The sequence below is a fragment of the Oryzias latipes genome, chromosome 14 (genome assembly GCF_053564925.1).
Source record: "Oryzias latipes strain Hd-rR chromosome 14, Olatipes_Hd-rR_3.1".
NCBI classification, from domain to species: domain Eukaryota; kingdom Metazoa; phylum Chordata; class Actinopteri; order Beloniformes; family Adrianichthyidae; genus Oryzias; species Oryzias latipes.
This window is the reverse complement of record NC_136250.1, coordinates 2,270,621-2,294,264: the sequence shown is the minus strand read 5'-3', so window position 1 is coordinate 2,294,264 and position 23,644 is coordinate 2,270,621. Positions and strand designations below refer to the sequence as shown.

Here is a 23,644-nt window from a genome sequence, read left to right as displayed (position 1 = left end):
TGATGATGATGCTCCGGTTGGAGGATTCCTCTCATCTTATTGCGCAGGATGATAGTGCAGCTCTATGACTTCACACTCCAACCCACCTTGAAATGGGTCCCTCTACTGCTGCGTTCAGGCTCCCTGACTAAATAGGAAATAGTAGTGATTATTTCACAGACGCGTGGAGGGTTGCTGACTTTCATGACTGACATTATTTAATAATATATCAAACTCTACATGATTTTAGTAAATAATCAATATATTTAATTAATAAAATGTGACTTCACTTGTTTTTATCTATGCATTTCTCCATTTCAGTAATGAGTTTAATGAATCTGTGTGTATTTTTTATGATATTGACAAAATGCTGGAAATCAATCAATCAATCAATCAATCAATCAATCAATCAATCAATCAATCAATCAATCAATCAATCAATCAATCAGTCAATCGGCAGACTGGTGTGTGTGTGCAGATGATAAGATGACGTGGTGCTTTTGTGTGGTTCTCTCGTTTTTACATTGAAATGTCTCGTTGTGAAAGTGAACTGTTGGTGTCTTAAACCCTCACAGCTCTACAGTAATAACGCTGTCAGGTCCCAAAAAGACAAAAGTTGCCTTTAGAGAGCAGAAAACCGAAGAACGGCGCTTGAATTTCCGAGCCTGATCTCCGACATAAAACGCACCAGTCTCGCTCCCAAAGCGACAGCGCAGGTAACCAATCATCTGGCGAGTCCCGCCCACGCGTGTCAATGACACGGAGGCGGAGGCGGGAGCGGCTGGCGCTGCCTGGTGGGGTCCCATTGGCGCAGGTGATCCGTGTCAGGATGCGAGCGGAGCGCGGAGGAGGAGAGGGGCAGAGCGAGGGGCATCCGCCGACGGAAGAGAGTCCGGGGCTCGGCTGGGAGTAGAAGCAGGATCCGGGCCCGCGTGCGTCCGCCCGTCCGTCACCACAGGGGCTTTGAGAAATGAGCAGGCTTTTTTCCGGCCGGTAATAATACTATGATTTGGTATGTGGCCACTCTGATAGCAAGTGTATTCAGCACCCGCGGAACGGCCGCTCAAGGTGAGTCGAAGTACAGCCGCTTCCTCCTTCCTCGGCTTAAGTTTGACCGCCTCCGGTTCTCCGCCGTTTGTCCGGCGGCTCCTTTGATGTCTGACTTGGAGGTGAAAATGTCTCGCTTACGTCATGAAGTCGCTGCATCACCTGCCGCTCAGGTGATGCAGCAAACACTCATTCTGCAGAAGTTGGACTGCTTTTTCTGAAGCACACGCGCAGTGCGGGCGGCGTGGCCGTGAGCGTGCGTGTGTGTGTGTGTGCGTGTGTGTGGAAGTTGTGTCGTGCTCCTCCTCGGGCTGCTGCAGAGCTGGACTTGTCTCGGTCCTCTCCAGATGTGGAGCCTGGTTCTCGGGAACGTTCGGCGGGAAGCCTCAGAACCGCCGCCGGCCTCTGCGCGTCACGCCGCGGCAGCGTGCGTGTTCTGATGGTGCGGGGCTTTGCGTGACCAGAGCCACGCGCCGGCGTGCGGTCATTTCGATGCAGCTGCTGAACCTCCTCGGAGCTGCTGGCGCATTACCGACTCTGTCCGCCAGAGGGCAGCTGATCTGTCACACCTGGCTCCGGAACGTGAGCGCGTGCGACCGGCCCTGACGTCAGGACAAAAGCACGCGCCTTTCACTGTAGCTACTGGGTGAGAAAAGCTCCCTGTTACTGAAGCCCCCCCCCCCCATAAGACTCCTTCAAATTTCTTTAAAGTTCGGATCAAACTCCTTCAGAACATCACCTTTTCCGTTTGGAATAGTTTTTGTATGAGGAAAACTTTAAATTTTCCAAACTGAAATTTCCTCTGGATTGAATCTTTATTTGCAGACACTCTTTCTATCTGACAGTGAAGCATCATGCTCATGGTTATGACATGTACAGATCCATATGTGAGGCTCCTCCGTCAGGACACGGTTTGGGTGGAGGTGCTGTCGTTGGCTGCTGTGGTCTGTCCTGCTGCTGCAGCCGGAGGAGTCTTCTTCACCTCATGTTTGTTCACATCCTACTAAGTGTGTCATCTTTGTGAAGCTGATCTGGTTTCTTCAGTCAGGAATGATCTGCTCTGTTTAAGAGAAGGTTCTCTCAGTTCTTAGGTTGGTTCTGGATCCGGTTCTAGAAGGAATTGTTTTCTTGCAGACTCTAAGTTGTCTTTTCGTTTTATCAATGAAAGTGAACTGGTTCTGGATTTAGTTTCTTTTTCTGGTGTCTCATCTCTGTAGGTTTTTGTGTTGATGTTGTCTCTTCTGCCGCTCTATTCCGTTCACGTGATGCTACGCGTGTGACGACCTTTCACCCCCCCACCTCCCTCTCCTGCTCAGCTCAAAGTAAAAAACGGTTCAGAGGAAGAAGTCGGCTGTTGTCCACAAAGCGATTGGTCATCAGTCGTATCCACGATCACACGTTTAGTTCATCCTAATGTGTGGATTTACCTATGACTGTCCACCAGAACTGCGATGAACGTCTGAGCGGCGTTTCTACTTTTCAAATAATGCGATTGACTTCAGGGTTTATTTTTAACATGAGCAACATCCTGCTCATTGACTTGCTGCGTCCGCAAACGCGCTGAGGAAGAGGAGGGTGGCGTGTTCGTCCGCTGAGCAGAAGCAGGAAGTACAGAGGCTGGAAAAAGAAGCAAATTGCATTTTCTAGTCTAGTGCAAAATATGAAACATATTTATATGAGATAAGAGGCGTTTTGTTCTTGACCGACACATCACAGTTCAGTCTGCCTTTCTTGTTCGTGTCGCCATAAAGAAAAGGGCTGTTAAAAAAAAGTGTGTACACATCCTCATCAAACAACGAGCTCAGGAGCTCCTACACAGCATCTTTAAAGACACGCACACACACCCAGGCATGCATCCACACACACACCCAGGCATGCATCCACACACACACCCAGGCATGCATCCACACACACACCCAGGCATGCATCCACACACACACCCAGGCATGCATCCACACACACACCCAGGCATGCATCCACACACACACACCCAGGCATGCATCCACACACACACACACCCAGGCATGCATCCACACACACACACACCCAGGCATGCATCCACACACACACACCCAGGCATGCATCCACACACACACACACCCAGGCATGCATCCACACACACACACCCAGGCATGCATCCACACACACACACAGGCATGCATCCACACACACACACACACCCAGGCATGCATCCACACACACACCCAGGCATGCATCCACACACACACACACCCAGGCATGCATCCACACACACACACACCCAGGCATGCATCCACACACACACACCCAGGCATGCATCCACACACACACACAGGCATGCATCCACACACACACACACACCCAGGCATGCATCCACACACACACACCCAGGCATGCATCCACACACACACACAGGCATGCATCCACACACACACACACACCCAGGCATGCATCCACACACACACACACAGGCATGCATCCACACACACACACACCCAGGCATGCATCCACACACACACACACCCAGGCATGCATCCACACACACACACCCAGGCATGCATCCACACACACACCCAGGCATGCATCCACACACACACCCAGGCATGCATCCACACACACACCTAGGCATGCATCCACACACACACCCAGGCATGCATCCACACACACACACACCCAGGCATGCATCCACACACACACCCAGGCATGCATCCACACACACACCCTCACACAGGCTGACACACACACACCCAGGCATGCATCCACACACACACACACCCAGACATGCATCCACACACACACCCAGGCATGCATCCACACACACACCCAGGCATGCATCCACACACACACACACCCAGGCATGCATCCACACACACACACACACACACCCAGGCATGCATCCACACACACACCCTCACACAGGCGGACACACACACACCCAGGCATGCATCCACACACACACCCAGGCATGCATCCACACACACACCCAGGCATGCATCCACACACACACATCCAGGCATGCATCCACACACACACCCAGGCATGCATCCACACACACACACCCAGGCATGCATCCACACACACACATCCAGGCATGCATCCACACACACACCCAGGCATGCGTCCACACACACACCCAGGCATGCATCCACACACACACACACAGGCATGCATCCACACACACACCATCACACAGGCGGACACACACATACAGTACAGTGGGGCAAAAAGTATTCAGTCAGCCACCAATGGTGTGAGTTCTCCTGCTTGAAAAGATGAGAGGCCTGTAATTGTCTTCATAGGTAGACCCCTACTATGAGACAAAGTGAGAAAAATAATTCAGAAAATCACATTGTCTGATTTTACTTGTAAGTTATGGTGAAAAATAAGTATTTAGTCAACAACAAAGAGGTAAGAATTCTGGCAAATACCTGCTTTTCTCTGCCTTTGTGAAAAAACAGCTTTAAGCTTTTTTCAGGAGTTTTGTTGCAGGAGTTTTAAAATGCCGTCTGCATCTGGGTTGAGTGTGAATAAACTTTTCCTACCAGCTGACTTGAGAAAATGTTGCACCTTTTCCAATGCTGTGTCTGGACTCTGTCAGCTGTTGTCTGCCAAAACTCTAAATCCTACTCAGCCGGTCAGTCTAATTCCTACTCAAACTAACATACGGTATCACACTCCCCACAAGAAACAAGTGTCTTAGATTTCCACAGACGTAACACTGTTGGTTTATCAGATTGATCTCAATGATAGAAAAAAATGAATCTGTAGAATCTGAATATGTTTGTCTTGTTAACTCCAGACAGAAGCTGGCAGGAAAGGGTCTGTTGGATGTTCCTCTAACCCCAACATGATAGCATGCAGTCATGATAGCTGTTGTCTGATCGTCCAGCTTCATGAGCAGCAACAGACTCTTTCCAAAGGAGACTTTACACCAAACAAAGATTGATGCCAGTTTCAGAGGCCCAGATTTGCTCCGTTCTCAGCATGGAAGGGGCGTGTTGTACTGTGGATCTTTGTGGGTGTCATCCTTAGAGATTAGTTTGCAGTGGTGTGCCTCATATTCGACCACTGTGGTGAAGATGCAGCAGCTTCATCCTGTGACCCCCCCCCACTGTCTGCAGCAGAAGCTGAACCAATGTCAGGATGAATGTGAAGAACTGAGGAAGAGTCTGAACAGGTTCTACCTGATACACTAAAAAAAAGGATGGATCCTCTGAAGTGACATAAGTGGAGAATGTGCATTTCTAATGTTCCAAAAACAATTGCATGTTTTTAGGAAAGTTTAGGACTTGGGAGGAGCTTTTGAAAGTGTGCGGGCTGACTTGGATGCTGATTTTCTGTCTCCTTTGGCTCGTTTAGTTCTGGCTGAAAAACTTGTGGTTCAGTTTGCAGTGAAGGTACATGTGGAGGCGTGAACTGCTTTCTACCCGTGACAGATTCTTCCTTTAATCAGTGTCCAGCAACCTGATTGTTGCTTCCAGAAGTAAGTGGTTGGATGTTGGGATTCCTCAGGAAATGTCTGAACGGGACGATCTCTGCCTGACGCTCATGACAGAATCAAGTCTCAGCTTAAAGAAAAAAGCTACAAATAAACCTGTTGGGGATGATGAAGTCAGAGACTGTAGACCTGCTGTGCTCCTCTCAGGGATGGACAACTCCATCCAGGCCTCGAGGGCCGGTGTGTATGCAGGATTTCCAGATATCCCAGCTCTACTCACCACGTGGTCCAGGTGATCCCAGCCAATTACAACAAGCCAGAGCAGCATATGATGGACAAGACTCTTGGTTACAGTGAGATGTTTCAATCTTTTTTTGACTAAAGTGGAATGTTTGTCTAGAGTTTACCAGAGTGCTGTCTATGCAGTCTATTCTGCTGCCAATCCAAATACACTGATCGAAACCGAATCAGTCAAATATTCTGTTTTCCTCCAAACTAAAGAAATTCATCTAAATATATAAATATATAAAAAGGCGGGGAGACTTCCGGCTCCTCACTCAAGATGGCAGCAAAGTTTCAGTGCTCCCCGACATTATTAGACAAACTCCTTAAAAAAATCAAGGATTTTGAAGTAAAGCGATTTTCTTCTAACATAATGGAGACCAGGGAGTTGATGCGAAGGAGGAAAAACACAGATTTTTGCACCTACTATCGAAGAAATGGATGATAACCGAAGCCGCTCCCCCAAACACGAGTCTAATCAAGGCGAAACCGAACCAGCTAGCTTGGAGGAAATCCTAAAAGAATAAAAAAGCTTCTAACGAGACAATGAACGACAAATTTCAGAGATCTAAAGAAACCAGCTGAAGGCCAAGGCTCGATTAGAAGAGGCTGAAACTCGCATTGATGGTGTGGAAACAACCCTGCAAGTAACATCAATGCTGCTAAGGAAACTACTGCAGCGGCAGGATAACATGGAGGCTAAGCTAACACAGCAAGAGGCTCACGCACGGAGAGACAATATCAGAATATACGGCATTCCCGAAGAGCCGGAAGGCCCCAATATGATTGCCTTTCTAGAAAAACTGCTCTTTGAGACTCTGGATATTACACGTGACTCTGGTGTTAAGACAGAAAGAGCCCACAGAGCTCCTGCACAAAAGCCCACAACAACACGGCGGTCCAAACCGCGCCAAATTGCCGTGTTACTAGAAACTCATCTTAACCCAACTGAACATGAGAAACTAAAAAGGATGGGATTGTCAAAGGTCTATCACTGTGAGTAATCAGGAGATGTCCCCTCAGTGCACTACCCACCAATTTTAACTGCACCCCCTTAGTACACACACCCCTCCCCCCTCAAAATATACATTCCAACATAAACACACATACATGCACACACGTTTTGCACGGAAGGTGGGACCTAGGACCATCTGTCCCTTACCCTTTCCCTGGTGGGGGGTACGGGGCCCTTGGCAACGGCGGCCGTGTCCCCTGGGTGCCAGTTTCCTGGGCGCGGCGGTGCTCTCTCCGCACGGGGGGGGTTCACATTACACCTGAGCCGGGGGTGTCCATGTCCCTGGGGGGTGGGTTCTGGTCCTTGCCCCTGAGCGCTGGGCCCTGCCAAATCTCCAACAGTGGCCGAGCCTGGTCGGGCCATATTTACAACACCCCTTGTGGGCACCCCTTCCTCCCCGGGGCGCTCCCCTCCTGGGCGGGGGCGGCTGGCCCCTGCCTTGCTCCTCCCTGGACCAACCGTGGGCCGTGTGGGTGGCTGCCTGGAGTGCGGAGCGGGTCTCCCTTGGGGGGGTCCTGGCTTGTACCTGGGGTTGGGGCGGGGGGATCCCCGGAACTCCTGGGGGGTGATGGGCTGCACGTCTGGGGCTGTGGGCGCCCTTCTCGGGTGGGGCCCTGCGTTGGCTCTCCAGGCGTGGCGGGGGGGCTGTTCCTGGGGGCCTCGCGGCGGCCCTGCTGGCCCTGGCCTGGGTGGCAGACTGGGTCGCCCGGGGGGCGGTTGTTCCTTGCCTGCTGCCGTGTGGCGTTGGGGGTTCCGGCTGCTGCGCGCGGGGGTCTTGGTGTGGGGGTGGCTGGGCGCTCTCCCTCCTTCTTTTCACATTCCACCGTTCATTTTAGAAAAACATAAACACTCACCTGAGCACAGGTGTTAGCTCACCTTTGCACTAACAGGTTGCATGATTGAATGACTGAAATATTTCACACTAGTTGGTTTAAAGGCATAAGTATGCGTGTGAACACTATCGGTTTTGTGTACATGTTGACATGTGGACATTTTTTTCAGCCAGCAGGTGTGTTGATAACATTTGAGTGTGTGTGCTGACAGGCCCCGCCCTTTTTGTACTACATTTGAACCTTACCGTAATGATAAACAACCAGTAAACCTGTCTGCTCTATGCTGCTTCATGGTCTTACCCCCCTTCCCCTCCTATTATCACCCTCCTACCCCCCCTCTCTCTAACGTCCCTCTCTCTTCTTCCCCTCTTTCCTTTTCCGTCCGGTCCAACACAAAAGATTTTCAAACATGGTTGAAATTAATAAAGTTTGGCCTCAATTACAAAAGGGGTTTATTCAGACATGCCTTTGGTATTGTCTGAAGATTAATAACCCCTCTTGTTAAAGTAAAATATGTCCAACACAAGAGGCCCTCAGCTCTCATCTGCCTGCCCAGCTGTTGGACAGGACAAGTAGAAAGAAAAAAAAAAAATATGAATAACCAAGTGGCAGATCCAATTTAAAAAAGAAATCAAATGTGACACATGAGGAATTAAGTAACAAATAAAATAAATAGTTTTTACAGTCTAAAGAAATATAAAAAAAATTGGGTAAAATACAATTCTTACTGAGAAAGCAATTTTCGTTCGAAGAGAGACTGGTCGCTGCAGCCACTCGTGCAGGTCAAATGGCTGTTGTGGCAGAAATCTCCGCAGGAAGCGCTGCGCATAGGAACCTCCTGAATGAATATCACTACATGTTGTTTGGGAACTATTTTTGTGCAGCGCAAAGTTACGTGTCTGTATAAATAAAGGCGGAGCCTCCTGCCCCGCCTTCTTCATGGGTGTCAGGCTTTATGGCTACCAGAAAGGTGACAAAGTGCCTGCAGTCTGTTTATTACTGGGTAATATATAATATTCTGAGATGATGTCTGTACCAGAGAGCACAGGTGAAACTCGCGTGCAGCTAGAGAGCAGAAGAATCAACACGCACCCCCAACACACTTGTGTGCACTCCTTCCTCCGACACATGCTGCGCGCTGACACACGCACACATAGTCATTCTACAACACCTATATGGTTAGTTCATTAGTTAGATAGGTAGTAGTTAGTTGTTATTATTATTTGTTAATAAAGAATACTGTGTTGTAACTGTATTCATTTGCGCATCGGCCGCCGGGGGATTTTGTGTTTGCTGGGGGGGGTTGCATGCGTGCGGTTAACCGCGCCCCCTGCTGGTGATCAAAAATCCCACACCGTCACAGCTCTACTTACACATGTTGAGCCATATTCAAGAAAACAAAATAGAGGCACCAATGGTCAGCCTTGATGCTGAAAAAGCTTTTGACTCTGTCAGCTGGTGTTTTATATATAAAGTCTTGGAAAAATTTGGGTTTCATTTTATATTCAGACAAGTAATAAAATCACTATATACAAAACCAACAGCCCTTATAAAAATCAATGGTCAATTATCAAACACCTTTGAACTGGAACGCAGAACAAAACAAGGATGTGTGCTGTCACCCCTCCTTTTTATACTCTACATTGAACCCCTCGCTCAACTAATCCGGCAAACTAATGATGTAAAACGAATATCTATTGCAGGGGACGAGTATAAGGTTGCCCTATATGCTAATGATGTAATCATTTACACAGGTGAACCAAATAAATCATTGCCCAGATTACATGAATATTTAAATACATTTGGATAACACGCAGGATATACTGTAAATTAAACATTGGGAAAACAGAAATACTGACTTCAAACTATAATCCACCAACCCCACTACGTACCAAATTAAATCTCAAATAGTATCTGTCTTCTCTAAAATACTTGGGAATTGTAATTCCCAAAGATATTACTAACATAGCAAAATATAATTATGAAGAATTGATTACAAAGATAAAATCTGACATCAACAGATGGCCCGCCGTCCCTTGCATCAGCCTGACCCAACCAATTGAATCAGTGAAAATGAACCTACTACTGAGATGCCTGTTTCTGTTTCAAGCTTTTCCTGTTGAACTTGCCAAACAACAGTTTTTACAATGGGACAAAATCTTATCAAGATTAATCTGGCTGGGCAAAAAGCCACGAGTTAGATTTAAAACCTTACAACTCCCCAAAGAAAGAGGAGGGATGGCGGTCCCTAACCTAAAAGATTACTTTTATTCCGCACAACTCAAACCCCTTAATAACTCATTGTAATCCAAATTACTATGCCTGTTGGAAAGACATTGAATTACTTTTAGTCTCAGACCCCCCACTACAGGCGCTCATGGGAAACAAAGACATAGAGGAAAACCTAAAAATAAGTTGAAAACCCATGGATAGTGGCACAATTAAAAATTTCGTCCCAATTGAAGGAGGAATACAGACTACACAATAACTTAAAAACTGTGAGATGGTGCCCATACGACCATGATTTCAAGCCCAACCAGTTAGACACTAGATTTCGCCACTGGAAAAGGGGTTAAACACATATTACTCTTTACTCGACAAGGGAATAATGAAAGAATTCCAAACACTTAAGGATAATTATAACTTAGGGAAAAATGATTTTTACAGATATTTACAACTACACAAGTACATTAACAAAGAGATCCTCCACACCATGGATACACAGGAACCAGTGCTTCGTGAAATATTAACAGTATACAAAGGAAAATGTAAAAAAGGTATGATATCTAGACTTTACAAGGGATTTACGACTAAAACATTGACTTCAACTCAATATATAGATGCTGGAGTGCTGGAGGCAGAGTGGAGAAGTACAAGCCAACCGTTACCACATATTTTGGGATTTTTCCATTATAAAACAATTTTGGAAGGAAATACATAAACACATTGAATCTATATTAAGACGCAGGGGTGGCGTGGCGCGCAGTAGCAGTGGTTTTAGACACAGGTAATACGGCGCGAAAGTTTAACGTCCCTGCAGCTGCTCCTGTCACATGCGTGTGTGAGAACGAAAGGGGAGGGGTAGTGGGCTCAGGCTGCCAGGTGAAACACGCATGTGGAGCGCTGCCTAAATTATGCAACACCAGGGTCAGGGTGTGCCTTTAGATGACTCAGCTCATGCTAATAATGTCATTCTTTATGAACTATTGTAGACATTTTGATGACGTCTTTATTTTCCATCAATGTATTTTTTACTTCTGCCTGTGGTTTAGTTGGTGTCAGTATTTGACATAAAGACAGCAGGTAATGCAGGAAATCAGCTGCACTTTATGACATCATAGATAAACAATCCATCATTTAGAAAAAAATCAGCACAAAGTTTTTATCTATTTCTTCAGACTAAAAACATTAACTGTATTGGTGCTGCTGTGTTAATGTTTCAGATCAATTTACTTTTAATACTATGTTCTTGATTTATTTATTGCACTCTATTTTAAATAAGGAATGACAGATTTTTTTATTTAAGGCACTTTAAGCTACTTTTCTGTTTTAGACTTTAACTGGGTTTCTGTGGTAAATTAAAGTTCATATTTTTTTAAATTAGATTTATATTGCTTTTTTTCTTTGTTAATGTCAAAAGATACAATTTTGGGTATACTTGCACCATTTCATAGATGATAATCTTATTTATAATCACAGCAGCGAGTGTGTGTGTGTGTGTGTGGGGGGGGGGGGGGGGGGGTTGGGGGGGGTGAGAAACATTTCCTTTTTCCTGGGGGGGCAAAAAATAATTGAGAAGCACTGATTTATATTGAGACTTGATGACATCCAGGTGGATTCTATTTATCATCTTTAGTCATTTAGGTCATTATTGGATCATTCAGAGATCCTCATTGAACATCTGGAGAGAGTTTGCTGCACTGAAAGCAAAGGGACTGAATCATTTTGCACGCCCAATTTTTCAGTTTTTTTTGTTAAAAACGTTTGAAATATCCAATAAATGTTGTTCCACTTCATGGTTGTGTTTCACTTGTTGTTGATTCTTCACAAAAAAATACAGTTTTATGTCTTCCACAGTTCTGGGAAAACATCCTTCTGCTTTCCTTCTTCTTTAGAATTCAAATTCTTATCATCCATGTCCCATAGTTCCTATCTTTTTCAGTTTCTTATTTTGTTTCATTTTTTTGTAATATTTCCGCTTGTTTTGAGGAAACTTGCATCCAAAATGTTTTTTTACCCTTTGGTTTCTGGAATTTTGTTTTGATTTCTAATGTTGATTTTTATTATTATTTGTTTTAACTGTCAGTGTGATCTTTAACTTGTTTTTGTGTTGATTGATCAGTTGATGTGATTTGCACTTTAGGGCCACCGTACATTGGGCGTAATCCATCTTGATGTGCGACATTCATCACAATTCCCAGGTCTTTATTGGAAAGAAGAACCCGTTCTTAATGGGTCACCTGGTTAAATAAAGGTTAAATAAAAAAAATTGCCAGCATGGAAAATGTCCCGTACACACACACTTGACTGACTCGTTTGAAGGACCTGCTCAACAGAAAGCCGAGCACAGTTCAGCAGACACCACCATGCTGGGGAAACCCCTACTTCTCCTTGGATGAGCTGGAGTTAGTGATCATCTCAGAACCAACCGGCTAAGTAGCAACCATGAGTTCTGGTTAACACAACACATTCTCATGCCAGATTACTAAAAATAAATACTACTGTCAGGCAGAAATAAGTTCAATACTAAGTTGTTCTCTATTTGGGTTGTGATATGCTAGAAGGACAAAGTAAAGGAATTGTGTTTAGTTGTTGCCATAGCAACATGTTCAGCTTCTTTTCCTGTGCCTTATAAACTGAAGCCATGGAGTCAGCTCAGGAGTGCTGCTTCATCTCTCTGTGGGTGGAGCCGGACCTCATTATCGGGTCACACTGATGCATCTGTGACTGGAGAGCAAAAACACAGCCGTACCCACTCTGCTGCAAATCAAGGCACTCAAACAAAAATACCAGAGATTTCATCTTTCAAGTTCGGGTTTAATGAACACCAGAAAACTGAAAATACTGGAGGAAAAATGAATGTCTTCTACAAACATTTTTTCTATTCGCTTTTTTATTTCCATAAATGTAATCATTAAAGTTGGTGTCTCTACCTTCCTTGTGAAACTTTTTCCAGTCTTAACTGAAAAGAAGATTGGATGCTTTCATTCCATCAGCTGCTTATAATGATGCTGTTTTTCATTTTTTGCAAAAATCTAAAAACCTATCGTTTTCTCGGACATAGTTTCTGCAGAGCAGCAGGAGTTCATCAGAAATTCACCTCTGAGGTGTGGACGGGACTGTTGGCGCAGAGTAAGCCAGCCCCTTTCCCATCACGCCCCCAACCTAACATTAGCAGTGCAACATATATGGTGAGCTATATTGGAGCTATCCAGCTGCACAGTATGGATCTAGATTTATTCATTTTTACTTTACAATTATTTAACCAGGAAAAGCAAATCCCATTGAGATTCACTGATCTCTGTTTCAAGGAAGTCCTGGTCAAAACACTTTGACATTTCAAAGAAAAAATAAAGCCGCAAGTGGCGTTGTATGGCGCGCAGCCGCAACTCGCCGCAGCTCCGCGCCGCAGCTCCGCCGCAACTCGCCGCAGCTCCGCCGCAGCTCCGCCGCAGCTCCGCCGCAGCTCCGCCGCAGCTCCGCCGCAGCTCCGCCGCAGCTCCGCCGCCCTGACCGGCCACCTTTGATAAAACTAGTCAAAGCTGCATATGCTAAAAATGCTAACTATGCTAGTTGTGCTAATGTAGCTAAAAGTTCAAGCATCACAATCAGCATCATCAATTGGAAATGTGAACGGCCTAGCAAAAATATCAATTTTTTTCAAAATATCGGAATTGAGCATTAAGCCCTGCAGTGTGAACGTAGCCTAAGTTGGTAACGCCATCCATTCTTTCATGGCTTGTAACTTTTCTCTCTTAAAGACCTCAGAGATACACTTCTTGAGTCAAGTACCATAAAAAAAGATGCCTTTTTTTTCCAATTCATTTTTCTTTTTGATTTATATGTTTTACGAAAAGTTTGAACCTTTAAAGTCCCCCTTTGACAATTAAAAAATTAAAGCCGCAAGCGCAGGCGCAACCCGCCCCGACCGCCCCCTCTCTACGCACCACCGCCGCGCCGTCAACAACTTCTAATTGCAACATTTTTTCCAGAGTAGCTTGCCTTTTATGCCTGAAAAGTTATGAGACGATCGATGAAAATTCCAACGACGAGTTTTCTTTTGTGACTGGTGCTAAAGGTGCTTTTTTTGAAAATTCAAGATGGCGGCCTTTTCCCGTGGTCAAAGGTCCACGAAACTCCACAGGTAGTTGTAGACTTGGGCTAGCGGCACTTTTCTCAAATTTCATAAAAATTGCTCGAAAAAAATGTATTTTTCCTATGTCGTATAAAAACGACATAGGTCCTGTTTTTATTATGTCTTATTGATGTTTTATCTTGATCTTTATGTTTTATTCATGTTTTATACTGTTAATTTCTCATTTTTTAACCTTGTACAGTGACCTTGGATGACCCGAAGAGCGCTTGAAATAAAATTTGTTATTATTATTTTTTTTATTATTATTATTTACGTTTCACTTACAAACCTTTTCCATCAGCATTTTTTCGGCGTCTCCAAATTTACAATTTGAACAACGAAACCCTCAGAAATGCCATTTTAAGCTTCATTTTCTTTATGTATGTCGCCCATCATCAGCTGTAGCTGGGTGTGTGCACGTCAGTGACCTCCCTGCTTCATCTTTATCTTAAACTGCTCACTGACAATTCACAAATCAGGATCCATGTTGATGCTAAGAACCGATTCTCACACGTGCACAAAGCAGGAAAAATGATTAGAACCCTGCCTGAGGCACTGTTTGCTGGTCGAGGGTCAGGACTGATGGTGTGAGGCCAATCTTGATTGATGGGTGGATCTCAAAATCTTGCATTTCTTAACTTTTACATCAGACAATCATCAGAACCTGAATAAATAATAGGAACAAAAATTGCCAGTGACCAGATTTCCTTCGGTTGTGTTTGAGTGTTTCGTGTTTCTGACGGGAACCTTAGGACTTCTTTGCTGTGTGTGTGCAGCTTCCAGAACAGAGCTCTGCTGCATCCTTGTTGTTGCCACAGCAGATTTTCTGGTATTCTTGCATTGTGATCACTTAATGAAGTGTCTGCCTGAATGTGGGTGGCTGCTTGGCAAAAACAAAGCTGCTGACTAAGAAAAGGCAGAGTCCGAGTGGAAGGCTGGTTTGAATCCGGAGGTGTTCAGTGTTTTCTCACTCGGGGTCCTGCACGTGTGCTGAGACGTGTTTTTTTCAGGGTAATCACTGTGGAGACTGACTCAGCATACAAATCATAGCAGCTCATTTGAATTCCTATATTTTTGGGGGGTGGGGTGCAAAGAGGTTTGTGGATGTTTTAGTTTTAAAGGTGTGCCTCTGTGAACACTGAGCCCCGCTGCTTGAATCCCAGTGTTCATCGGGGTGTGTCAGGGTCACAGGTCACGCCGAAATCTGTGCATTTTAAGTTGTCAGCTGGTATTTTTAGGTTCTGGCTTCAGGTTCAGCCCAACCACAGGCATCCTGGAAGCATCTGGGTTAGATGCAGGTCCACTTCAGCCAATGTTTCTTTTTACTTTAATTCTGACTAAACAGTAACTGTTTATAAGCAATATTCAGTACATGTCATGAATGAGTTTACACAGGAGATTGTGTTGCATGACATTTGTACTGTGACGTATAGAGCTGAAAAAGTCTTATTCTAGGTGAAATTTTGAGCTCACTGCTTGTGTCTTAATCTTTTGGCAGAGCTTTGATAAAGGTTTTCAGGTTGTTAACAAAGTTTCAGCTGAAGGAAGTGTCTACTGATGGGAGGAGTCATTAGTGCTGCTTCTTCTCACTGGTGGAACACAGCAAACCCTCAGTTTAAAGACTGTTGAAGGACAACGTAGCCTCAGATGTGGAGACAAATGTCTGGAAAATATCCCCTTTAAGCTCATTTTTTTACAGACCAATATTAAAATTCTTTCTTAGCTGCTAAAAAGTTTTTCTTCTTGCTTTTTCAGTCATTTTTGAAACTCCTCTTAGACTTGCAGCAGCTTCCCATTTGCATTGAGCTCATTAAGTAGATAAATGTGAAATGTCTTAGTCTGAGACTTTTCAGGTCTTTATGTTCTGTTTTAAATGTAGTGTTGGCAAATGGGATTGAAGTGTCTACGTTTTTACTAAATTGAATGAAAAAAAGCTCAACTTCTGCAGGATTGGGTTGTATTTCACTCAAAACCCTTGTTGTTAAATCATGACCTCATCCTGTTACAGCACTTCTATGCTGCTAGGATCTATGCTGGGGAGGTCTTGGTAGCAGCTTTGCTGCTATTGCTACATTTGACCACAGTCATTCTGTCAGATGCCAGTCAACCTTCTTTTAGGGGCTTTGACAGACAGCTGCTGTCTGCAGCCTCCATTAGGTGAAGTGAACTGGTCTGGGTCAGGGATGTGATGGCACACACACAGTTCTGCACCGTCAGGTCTATGGACTGCTGCATACATGCTGCATGCTGAAGCAGGAAACTGCACTCACTTTTGAACTCAACATAGAAAATGTGTCCGGTACATTTAAGTCTGGCATGAGTGCAAATGCACTAACGTAGGATAAGACATAAAGAGCATCTTTAAAATGGTCGACTGAAGATGTTTTAATAATCTAAGGGAATGATTAATGACGCAGGAGCTGTTCACAGAAGAGCTGATGTTGCTGATGTGCGACAGAGGATTTTCTATTGCATTTGCTTTAGAATGTACCATCGATCGTTGCCAACAGTAGATCATAGTTTTATTTCCATACTGTATCTGTAATCATATATTGCTGTTACTGTAGGGAGCTCAGGCCGTGATCTGGGCAGATGGATCTTCTGGAAGCTGTTTCAGCTCTGCCAGTGAAGTGTAGTCAGTGAGTTTAGAGTTCCTCTCTGCGTGCTGCTCACCTCCGACATGCTTCTGCTTAATTTCTGTTAGTTTCCACTCCGCCCAATAGAAAATCCTGTCCCAGTCATTTGATGTGTAAGAGGAACCCCCCCAGATTGAATCCTTTTTCACAGACAGGTAAAGATTTGTATGCTGAAGCTTGAGTCATTCTGACAGCAGACCGTTTAGGTTGATGTGGCCGTTTGGTGTGTGGCGTCTCTGCTGGAGGACTTTGTGCGTCTGTTTGTCTTGAAGGTTACTGAAGAACCTCATTCATGATTATGGCTTCCTGCTGACCTGCCGTTGTTTTTTTTTTAAATCAGATTCTGTGTCCTGAATGCTGTTGGTGCTGTACTCTGTTACCCTGTTATCCTCTCGGTTCGCTCTCCTCCCCTGCACTCCTGCTTGCAGCCCTCCATCCGGAGCTGGCCCACTTCCTCCCCAGACTCATTTTACAGCTTGACCCACTGATGCAGCATAGTCAGCTTCCTACAAGTCGACTTGTCCAGATCCATTAAACATTCATGAATGGAGCTATCGGATACCTGATTTTGGGCTCTGCTTTAAATCCAGAGCTCTCCATTGGGAGGGGGTGTGTCTTTAATAATCCCCCCCACCCACAATCCCTCCTTTGGTTTCCTTTCTGGTAAGGGCTCCATGTTTCTTGGCCGAAGGGCCATGGGTCAACAATCACAAAGGCTAAAGATTACAAAACACTAAAGCTCCAACTTTCATCTTCAGAAGATCATGAACCTGACCAGAAGGAAATCAGGTATAGTTCAAACATTCATTAGCAAATAGTCTGATGAAAATGAATTGTAGCTGTTTAAGTTTTGTTCATGAATGATGACGGGAGCAGTATGCAGGGATAGTGTCTGCTGCAGCCAGCAGGCGCTGTGCTCATATTTCTGCAGGCTCAGCACATTAAGCTCGCTGGAACCTGCTGCAAACGGTGGGAGTGACTTATTTGACAACCAGGGGATCCGGCCAGAGGACACAATCTAAGAGCAAACTACAAGAAAGAGTAGTCTTTGCAAAAGGATGAAAACAAACATGTTAAAATTAAATAAAAAACAAGCAGAATAATGAAGCTTATGCATAAATATTAAAAAGTGATCTTTGTGGTGTTACTGCAATAAAAGCCTTCTGTTAGTTTTGCGTGTAACTGATATTCAAACATGTTGCTAATGCAACTTCTAATCCTGTGAAATATGTTTCACAAATGTAAATCAAGGCTGAAAGGCTTTTCCAGATTGTAAATGTTGAGACATAGTTACATTTCTTTTTCATTACATTTAGTTACATGTATAAATTATTTCTGGCCCTTTGAGGACAGCCACTATGCTGATGTGGCCCTCAGTGAAAATGAGTTTGACCCCCCTGGCTTATAAAATGAACCTGACTAAACCACTAGAAGGTCCTAACCCCCTGAACAGTAGAGCTTTTGGACCAGGAGTAACATAGCATCTCAGACAGTGTGTGCTTTCATTTTCATTTTCTCTTTTGTTAATTGTTTACACAACAATTAGGTGAAAACACAGTTTCATTGACCAGAAGCGTGTGGTTTGATTTATGTATCACCTCATACTTCTTGCTGATAGTTTAAAGTTTCATGTTTTTAAAATATTTAACTCAGTTTTTGGTGATTAACTTCAGTTCTCTGAAGTTAAGGCTGTTCTGTTGTTGTATTTTTACAGTAGTCTGTTGTTTTTTTTAAATGGAATCAAATCAGTGTATGTGGCACCTGAACATGGCTACAGTCAAACGAGGCATTCAAACATTAAAAAGACAATTAAGAGAATAAATTCAACACTGATCATTTGTGATATATGCAGCAGAGGAGCAACAAAACTAAACCTCATTTAAAAAAGCCTCATGTCAACAGTACGATGGCAAAGTAGGTCACGAAGAAGGACAGTTGAATACTGATAACAGTTTGGTGTGAAAGCTGTAATTTAAAGCCTTCTGACAGAATCCAGGCTTCAAACCTGTCGCCCAACCACACACGCTGTCTTGAGTGGAGTTGCTCTACCGTAAAAGGATTTTTTCTTGATCTTAAAATATTCAGCTATGCTGCAGAAGGATGTGGCCTCCTTTGAAGAAAGCAGGGGTTCTGAAACTCTTACTCCCTGGATATCTCTTATTCCACATCCCCAGCAGCCCTCATCAGAGGAAGACGACCTAGAATCAGGTCAGATCCCAGCATTTAGACTGGGGTCATGTTCAAAACCGCTCTGATGTTTCTGATGGTTACGAGCTGATAAGTCCTCACAGAGGGACAAAAAGGTAAAAAGGTTTTTATTACATTTGTTCTCTTTCATAAGAAAAATACCACATGTATATGTCAAAAACTCAAAAAACCTGATTTTGAAAACACCTAATCTTTTTTCAGAATTAGCTGTTGAAACGAGTATAAAAATTGAAAGGGCAGAATAAAATACTTGATTACCCGCCAATTTTAACTGCACCCCCTTAGTACACACACCCCTTCCCCCTCAAAATATACACTCCAACACATAACACACACACATGCACACAAACACCCTCTCAAACACCCATACACGCACACATTTTGCAAGGAAGGTGGGACCTAGGACCATCTGTCCCCTACCCCTTCTCTGGTGGGGGGTACGGGTCCCTTGGCGGCAGCTGCCGTGTCCCCTGGGTGCCGGTCTCCTGGGCCCGGCGGTGCTCTCTCCGCTCGGGGGGGGGGGGTTCACATTACACCTGAGCCGGGGGTGTCCGTGTCCCTGGGGGTGGGTTCTGGCCCTTGCCCCTGGGCCCCGCCAAACTTCCAACAGTGGCCGAGCCTGGTCGGGCCATGTTTACAACACCCTTTGTGGGCCCCCCTTTTTCCCCGGGGTGCTCCCCTCCGGGGTGGGGGTGGCTGGCCCCTGCCTTGCTCCTCCCTGGACCAACCGTGGGCCGGGTGGGTGGCTGCCTGGAGCTCGGAGCGGGTCTCCCTTGGAGGGTCCTGACTCGTACCTGGGGTTGGGGCGGGGGAATGCCCGGAACTCCTGGGTGGTGGTGGGGTGCTCGTCTGGGGCTGTGGGTGCCCTTCTCGGGTGGGGCCCTGCATTGGCGGGGGGGCTGCTTTCCTGGCTGGGCTGGGGCGGCACTTTTTCCCTCCGCGCCTCCCTGCTCTCTGGCTCTGGGGGCCTTGCGGCGGTCCTGCTAGTCCTGGCCTGGGTGGCGGATTTGGTCGCCCGGGGGGCGGTTGTTCCCTGCCTGTTCCCGTGTGGCGTTGGGGGGTTCCGGCTGCCACTGCTGCTGCGGCGGGGTCTGGGTGTGGGGGTGGCTGGGCGCTCCTCCTCCTTCTTTTCACATTCCACCATCCATTTTAGAAGAACATAAACACTCACCTGAGCACAGGTGTTAGCTCACCTTTGCACTTATAGTTTGCATGATGGAATGAATGAAAGATCTCACACTAGTTGGTTTTAAGGCATAAGTATGCGTTCGTGAACACTATCTGTTTTGTGTACATGTTGACATGTGGACATTTTTGCAGCTAGCAGGTGTGTTGATAACATTTCAGTGTGTGTGTGGACAGGCCCCGCCCTTTTTGTACTACATTTGAACTGTACCGTAATGATAAACAACCAGTAAACCTGTCTGCTCTATTCTGCTTCATGGTCTTATCCCCCCCTCCCACTATCACCCCCCCCCCCTCTTTAACGGCCCTCTCTCTTGTTCCCTCCTTTCCTTTTCCGTCTGGTCCAACAACAAAGATTATCAAACATGATTGAAATTAATAAATTTTGGCCTCAATTACAAAAGGGGTTTATTCAGACTTACCTTTGGTTTGTCTGAAGATTAATAACCCCTCTTGTTAAAGTAAAATATGTCCAACACAAGAGGCCCTCAGCTCTCATCTGTTTGCCCAGCTGTTGGACAGGACAAGTTAAAAAAAAAAAAAATTAAAAAAATAAAATAAAATACTTGATTACTCTACAAGCATCTGAAAGGAGTGGTATCTGTTAATTATTTAGCATTTGGGAGTACCACTTTTCTTACATTGGAAGTTTGCTTCCTCTTTACCTTTGAGACTATGGAAGCGATTTTGTAGCATAATTAAAAATAAAAGTCAAAACCAGAAATACTTTTTCATTATCAAAATGTAACTGCATTTTTTTGACTCAACATTAAAATGAAAAAGCAATCCTTCAAAATGTTTTTTCATTTTCTTCTTCAACACTGCTTTTTCTGTCACTTCATTCAAATGATAAAGAAAATGGTTTTTGACATTTCATTTCCAATAAGTTCTCTGGTAAATGTGTAGCAAAATTCATTAAGAAATGTCTAATTTGACAATTAAAATGGATTAACAGAAATGCTTTTTCATTTTCAAAATGTAACTGCATTAAATGACTGATCAATCATCAAATGAAGTTAAAATGAAAAAGTAATACTTCAAAATGCTTTTTCATTTTGTACCTAAAAAACGCTTATTCTGTGTCATAAATAAAAGGAAAATGCAAAGAGGGGATTGCATTTTGGTTTTGACTTTTATTTTTAATTCTGCTACACAAATGCTTCCATATTAGACCACTGTCCTCCACCGTTTTGATTAAAGGTACAAACCTGTGTTTCTACTTTTGTACACTTATAATTACCTTTAAGATGAGTGCTTCTCTCTGTTAAATGTAAATATCACCAGCTCTGGAAGGGACTGCTATTTAAAGGGACTGAAATAGTTCTGTATGGGTTCTAGAAATGGATCAGAAAAGTGCAAACCTTTGTCATGTTTTGAGATGTGATTAAAGTCCCCGTTAAACGGCCCACTGTTTGAAAAGAATGTGAGAGAGACCAGTGATGTACCTGAGCTGAGTGCTGCGAGTGCTGCTGGTGCTCAGCTTCACCTCTGACAGTCACAAAAAGAATGGCTGATTCTGACTGCTAATGCTTTATTTAGCCTCACACACACATTTGTGACAATTGTGTACTGGAGGTGTCTGCATGTATTTACCAGCAGTGATGGAGGTTCTACTTTGAAAGGTAAAGGCCCCCTGACTCACAGCGCCGACACCTGTGCTGCCTCTGCGCTGCGGTGCCTTCCCATGAGTCTTTGCATGTAAATGAGCTAAAGCCTTGAGTGTGTTGAGGGACGGGCTGTTCTGGGTGGGGGCTTTGGCGCTCTTCCTCTGCTCCCTCAGTCCCTTGTTGTTCGGTTACAAACAGTGAAGTCATAACTCCAGAGGGGCTGGCATTCATGCAATCTGAGATGATGTCATTGGCAGCCAATCAACATGTTGGGGGGGGGATCAGACTAGTTCAGTTCTCAGCCAGCTGCTTCCTGCGATGTGGCGCTTCTGCACATGCTCAGTTTCTTTTCTGTTGGCGGGACCAGGACTCTCTCTCTCTCTTTGCTGATGTAAAGGTTTATAGAAACAGCATGAACACCAACACACATCAGTAAAACCATCTCCTGTTTAACAAAGAAAGCTTTATTTTACTCTTTAAACAGCAAAAAGCGTCAAGTAACACCTAAGAGACAACAATCAGAGGTTGTGATGCAAGGCTCTGGTGTTCTGTTCATGCCTCTGAAAATGGGGTCCTCAACAGTGCCCCCCCCCCGGTGCCCTTACCCGTCAGAGGAGCAGATGAAAAATCCATCCAGTTGTTTACCCACTAGACAAACAACTTTCCACTGCATAGACCTGAAAAAGTACAAATCATTTTTCTTGAGCTGATTTTCATCTATAGTGCCAACCATGTGTGCAAGCGGTGACTTTCCTGGTCTCACTTAAAAGAACTGACATGAAGAAGGTACTGCGCCCTCTTCACTCCTCTAATCCATAGATGTGCACACCGTTCCCTTCTAGGCTCGAGCTGTTCATGCTCTTCCACTCCTTCTACAAAGATGTCTTTATGAAATGTTTCATCTCTTAGCAACAAGACTTTGTGACATTTATAGAATGACTAATTATCTTGGTTTTGAGGTTATGTATCAAGATATGGTTAAGCTGCTGAAGCACTTCAGGTTTTCAGATGTTCCTTAGACAGATGTATATCGAGGTGTTTCTCTTGTGTTTAAATACTCATGTAGTGTAACAGGCGTGTGTGTGGTGATTGTGTGTCTTTTAAGGAATTGGATGTGCTTACATCCAGTTCCTTACACTTAATAATTTATTGGCCACCAGGGCTTCTTAGTAATTTTCTTACATAACATTACTGAGCTGCTTTCTAACTTCTCAACAGATTTTGAGCACTCAGTCCTTACCACTGCTGGAATATTTCTATTTATAATTAATTGGGAAACCGGTGTGAACTCTTGTGTAAACTTCCTCTGCTGCTGTTGACTACAGGATACACACTCAACTCACCTCAGTTTACAATACAAGAACATGGATTTCTCCAAATTTCTGGATGTGTGCCTTTCAGACCATTTCTGTGATTTCCTAGACATTAGCTTTACTGCTGCTCATAGCGAATAAGTGGTCATTATTTAAATAAATCTAGTTCACTAGTTTGTATAGAAGCTAAGCAAGTGTCAGTAAATGTAACGTCAGTGGGATTATTCACTCCTTATCTGATCTTGTTAACACCTTGGGGCAGAAATGGTTAATTGCATTTGTGATGAGGGGAAAAGTGCAGGCAAGTTGCAAGACACTTGGTGGGCTCTGGTGGGTTTGGTTAGGCAGCAGTTCCACTCCCTCTATCAGTGTGTAAATGTGTGTGTGTTTATGTGAGTGGGTAGATGAAAAGTAGTGGAAAAGCACTTTAGGTATCAGTAGATATGAAAGCACAGCAAAAGGCCTTTTACCGTTTAATCTCCTGACTGACTGTGAGATGCTTCACACCCACAACTATGAATACAACAGGGCTAGACAGGTCTGTTTCTTCTACAACATGAGTCCACACAGTTGCAGTGACAGTTGTTGCACTGCCTATGCTAATGTTGCAACTATGTATGCAAAGTGTCGACTTCTGTCTCCTGTCAAAAATTCTTGTGTCTGTTTTCGCAACTCAAGTCTGAAAGTAACGAGCTGGAGGATCCAGAGTGAAGGAGATCAGGATTGGTGGCAGAAACTTAAACATTTAATAAAGGAACCTAAACATA

General features: G+C 44.5%; 1 protein-coding gene across 6 annotated transcripts in view; it reads left to right on the top strand.

Moving 5' to 3' along the window:
* Positions 1-721: 721 nt before the first annotated feature.
* Positions 722-23,644, top strand: part of igsf9bb (immunoglobulin superfamily, member 9Bb) — a 136,577-nt gene continuing 113,654 nt past the window's right edge. For all 6 annotated transcript variants that reach the window (XM_023962303.2, XM_078931067.1, XM_023962302.2 and 3 more), the window contains exon 1: positions 722-1,047. In XM_023962303.2, the coding sequence (XP_023818071.1) occupies positions 984-1,047 (64 nt within the window). In that variant the 5' untranslated portion in view covers positions 722-983. The remainder of the gene's footprint in view (positions 1,048-23,644) is intronic.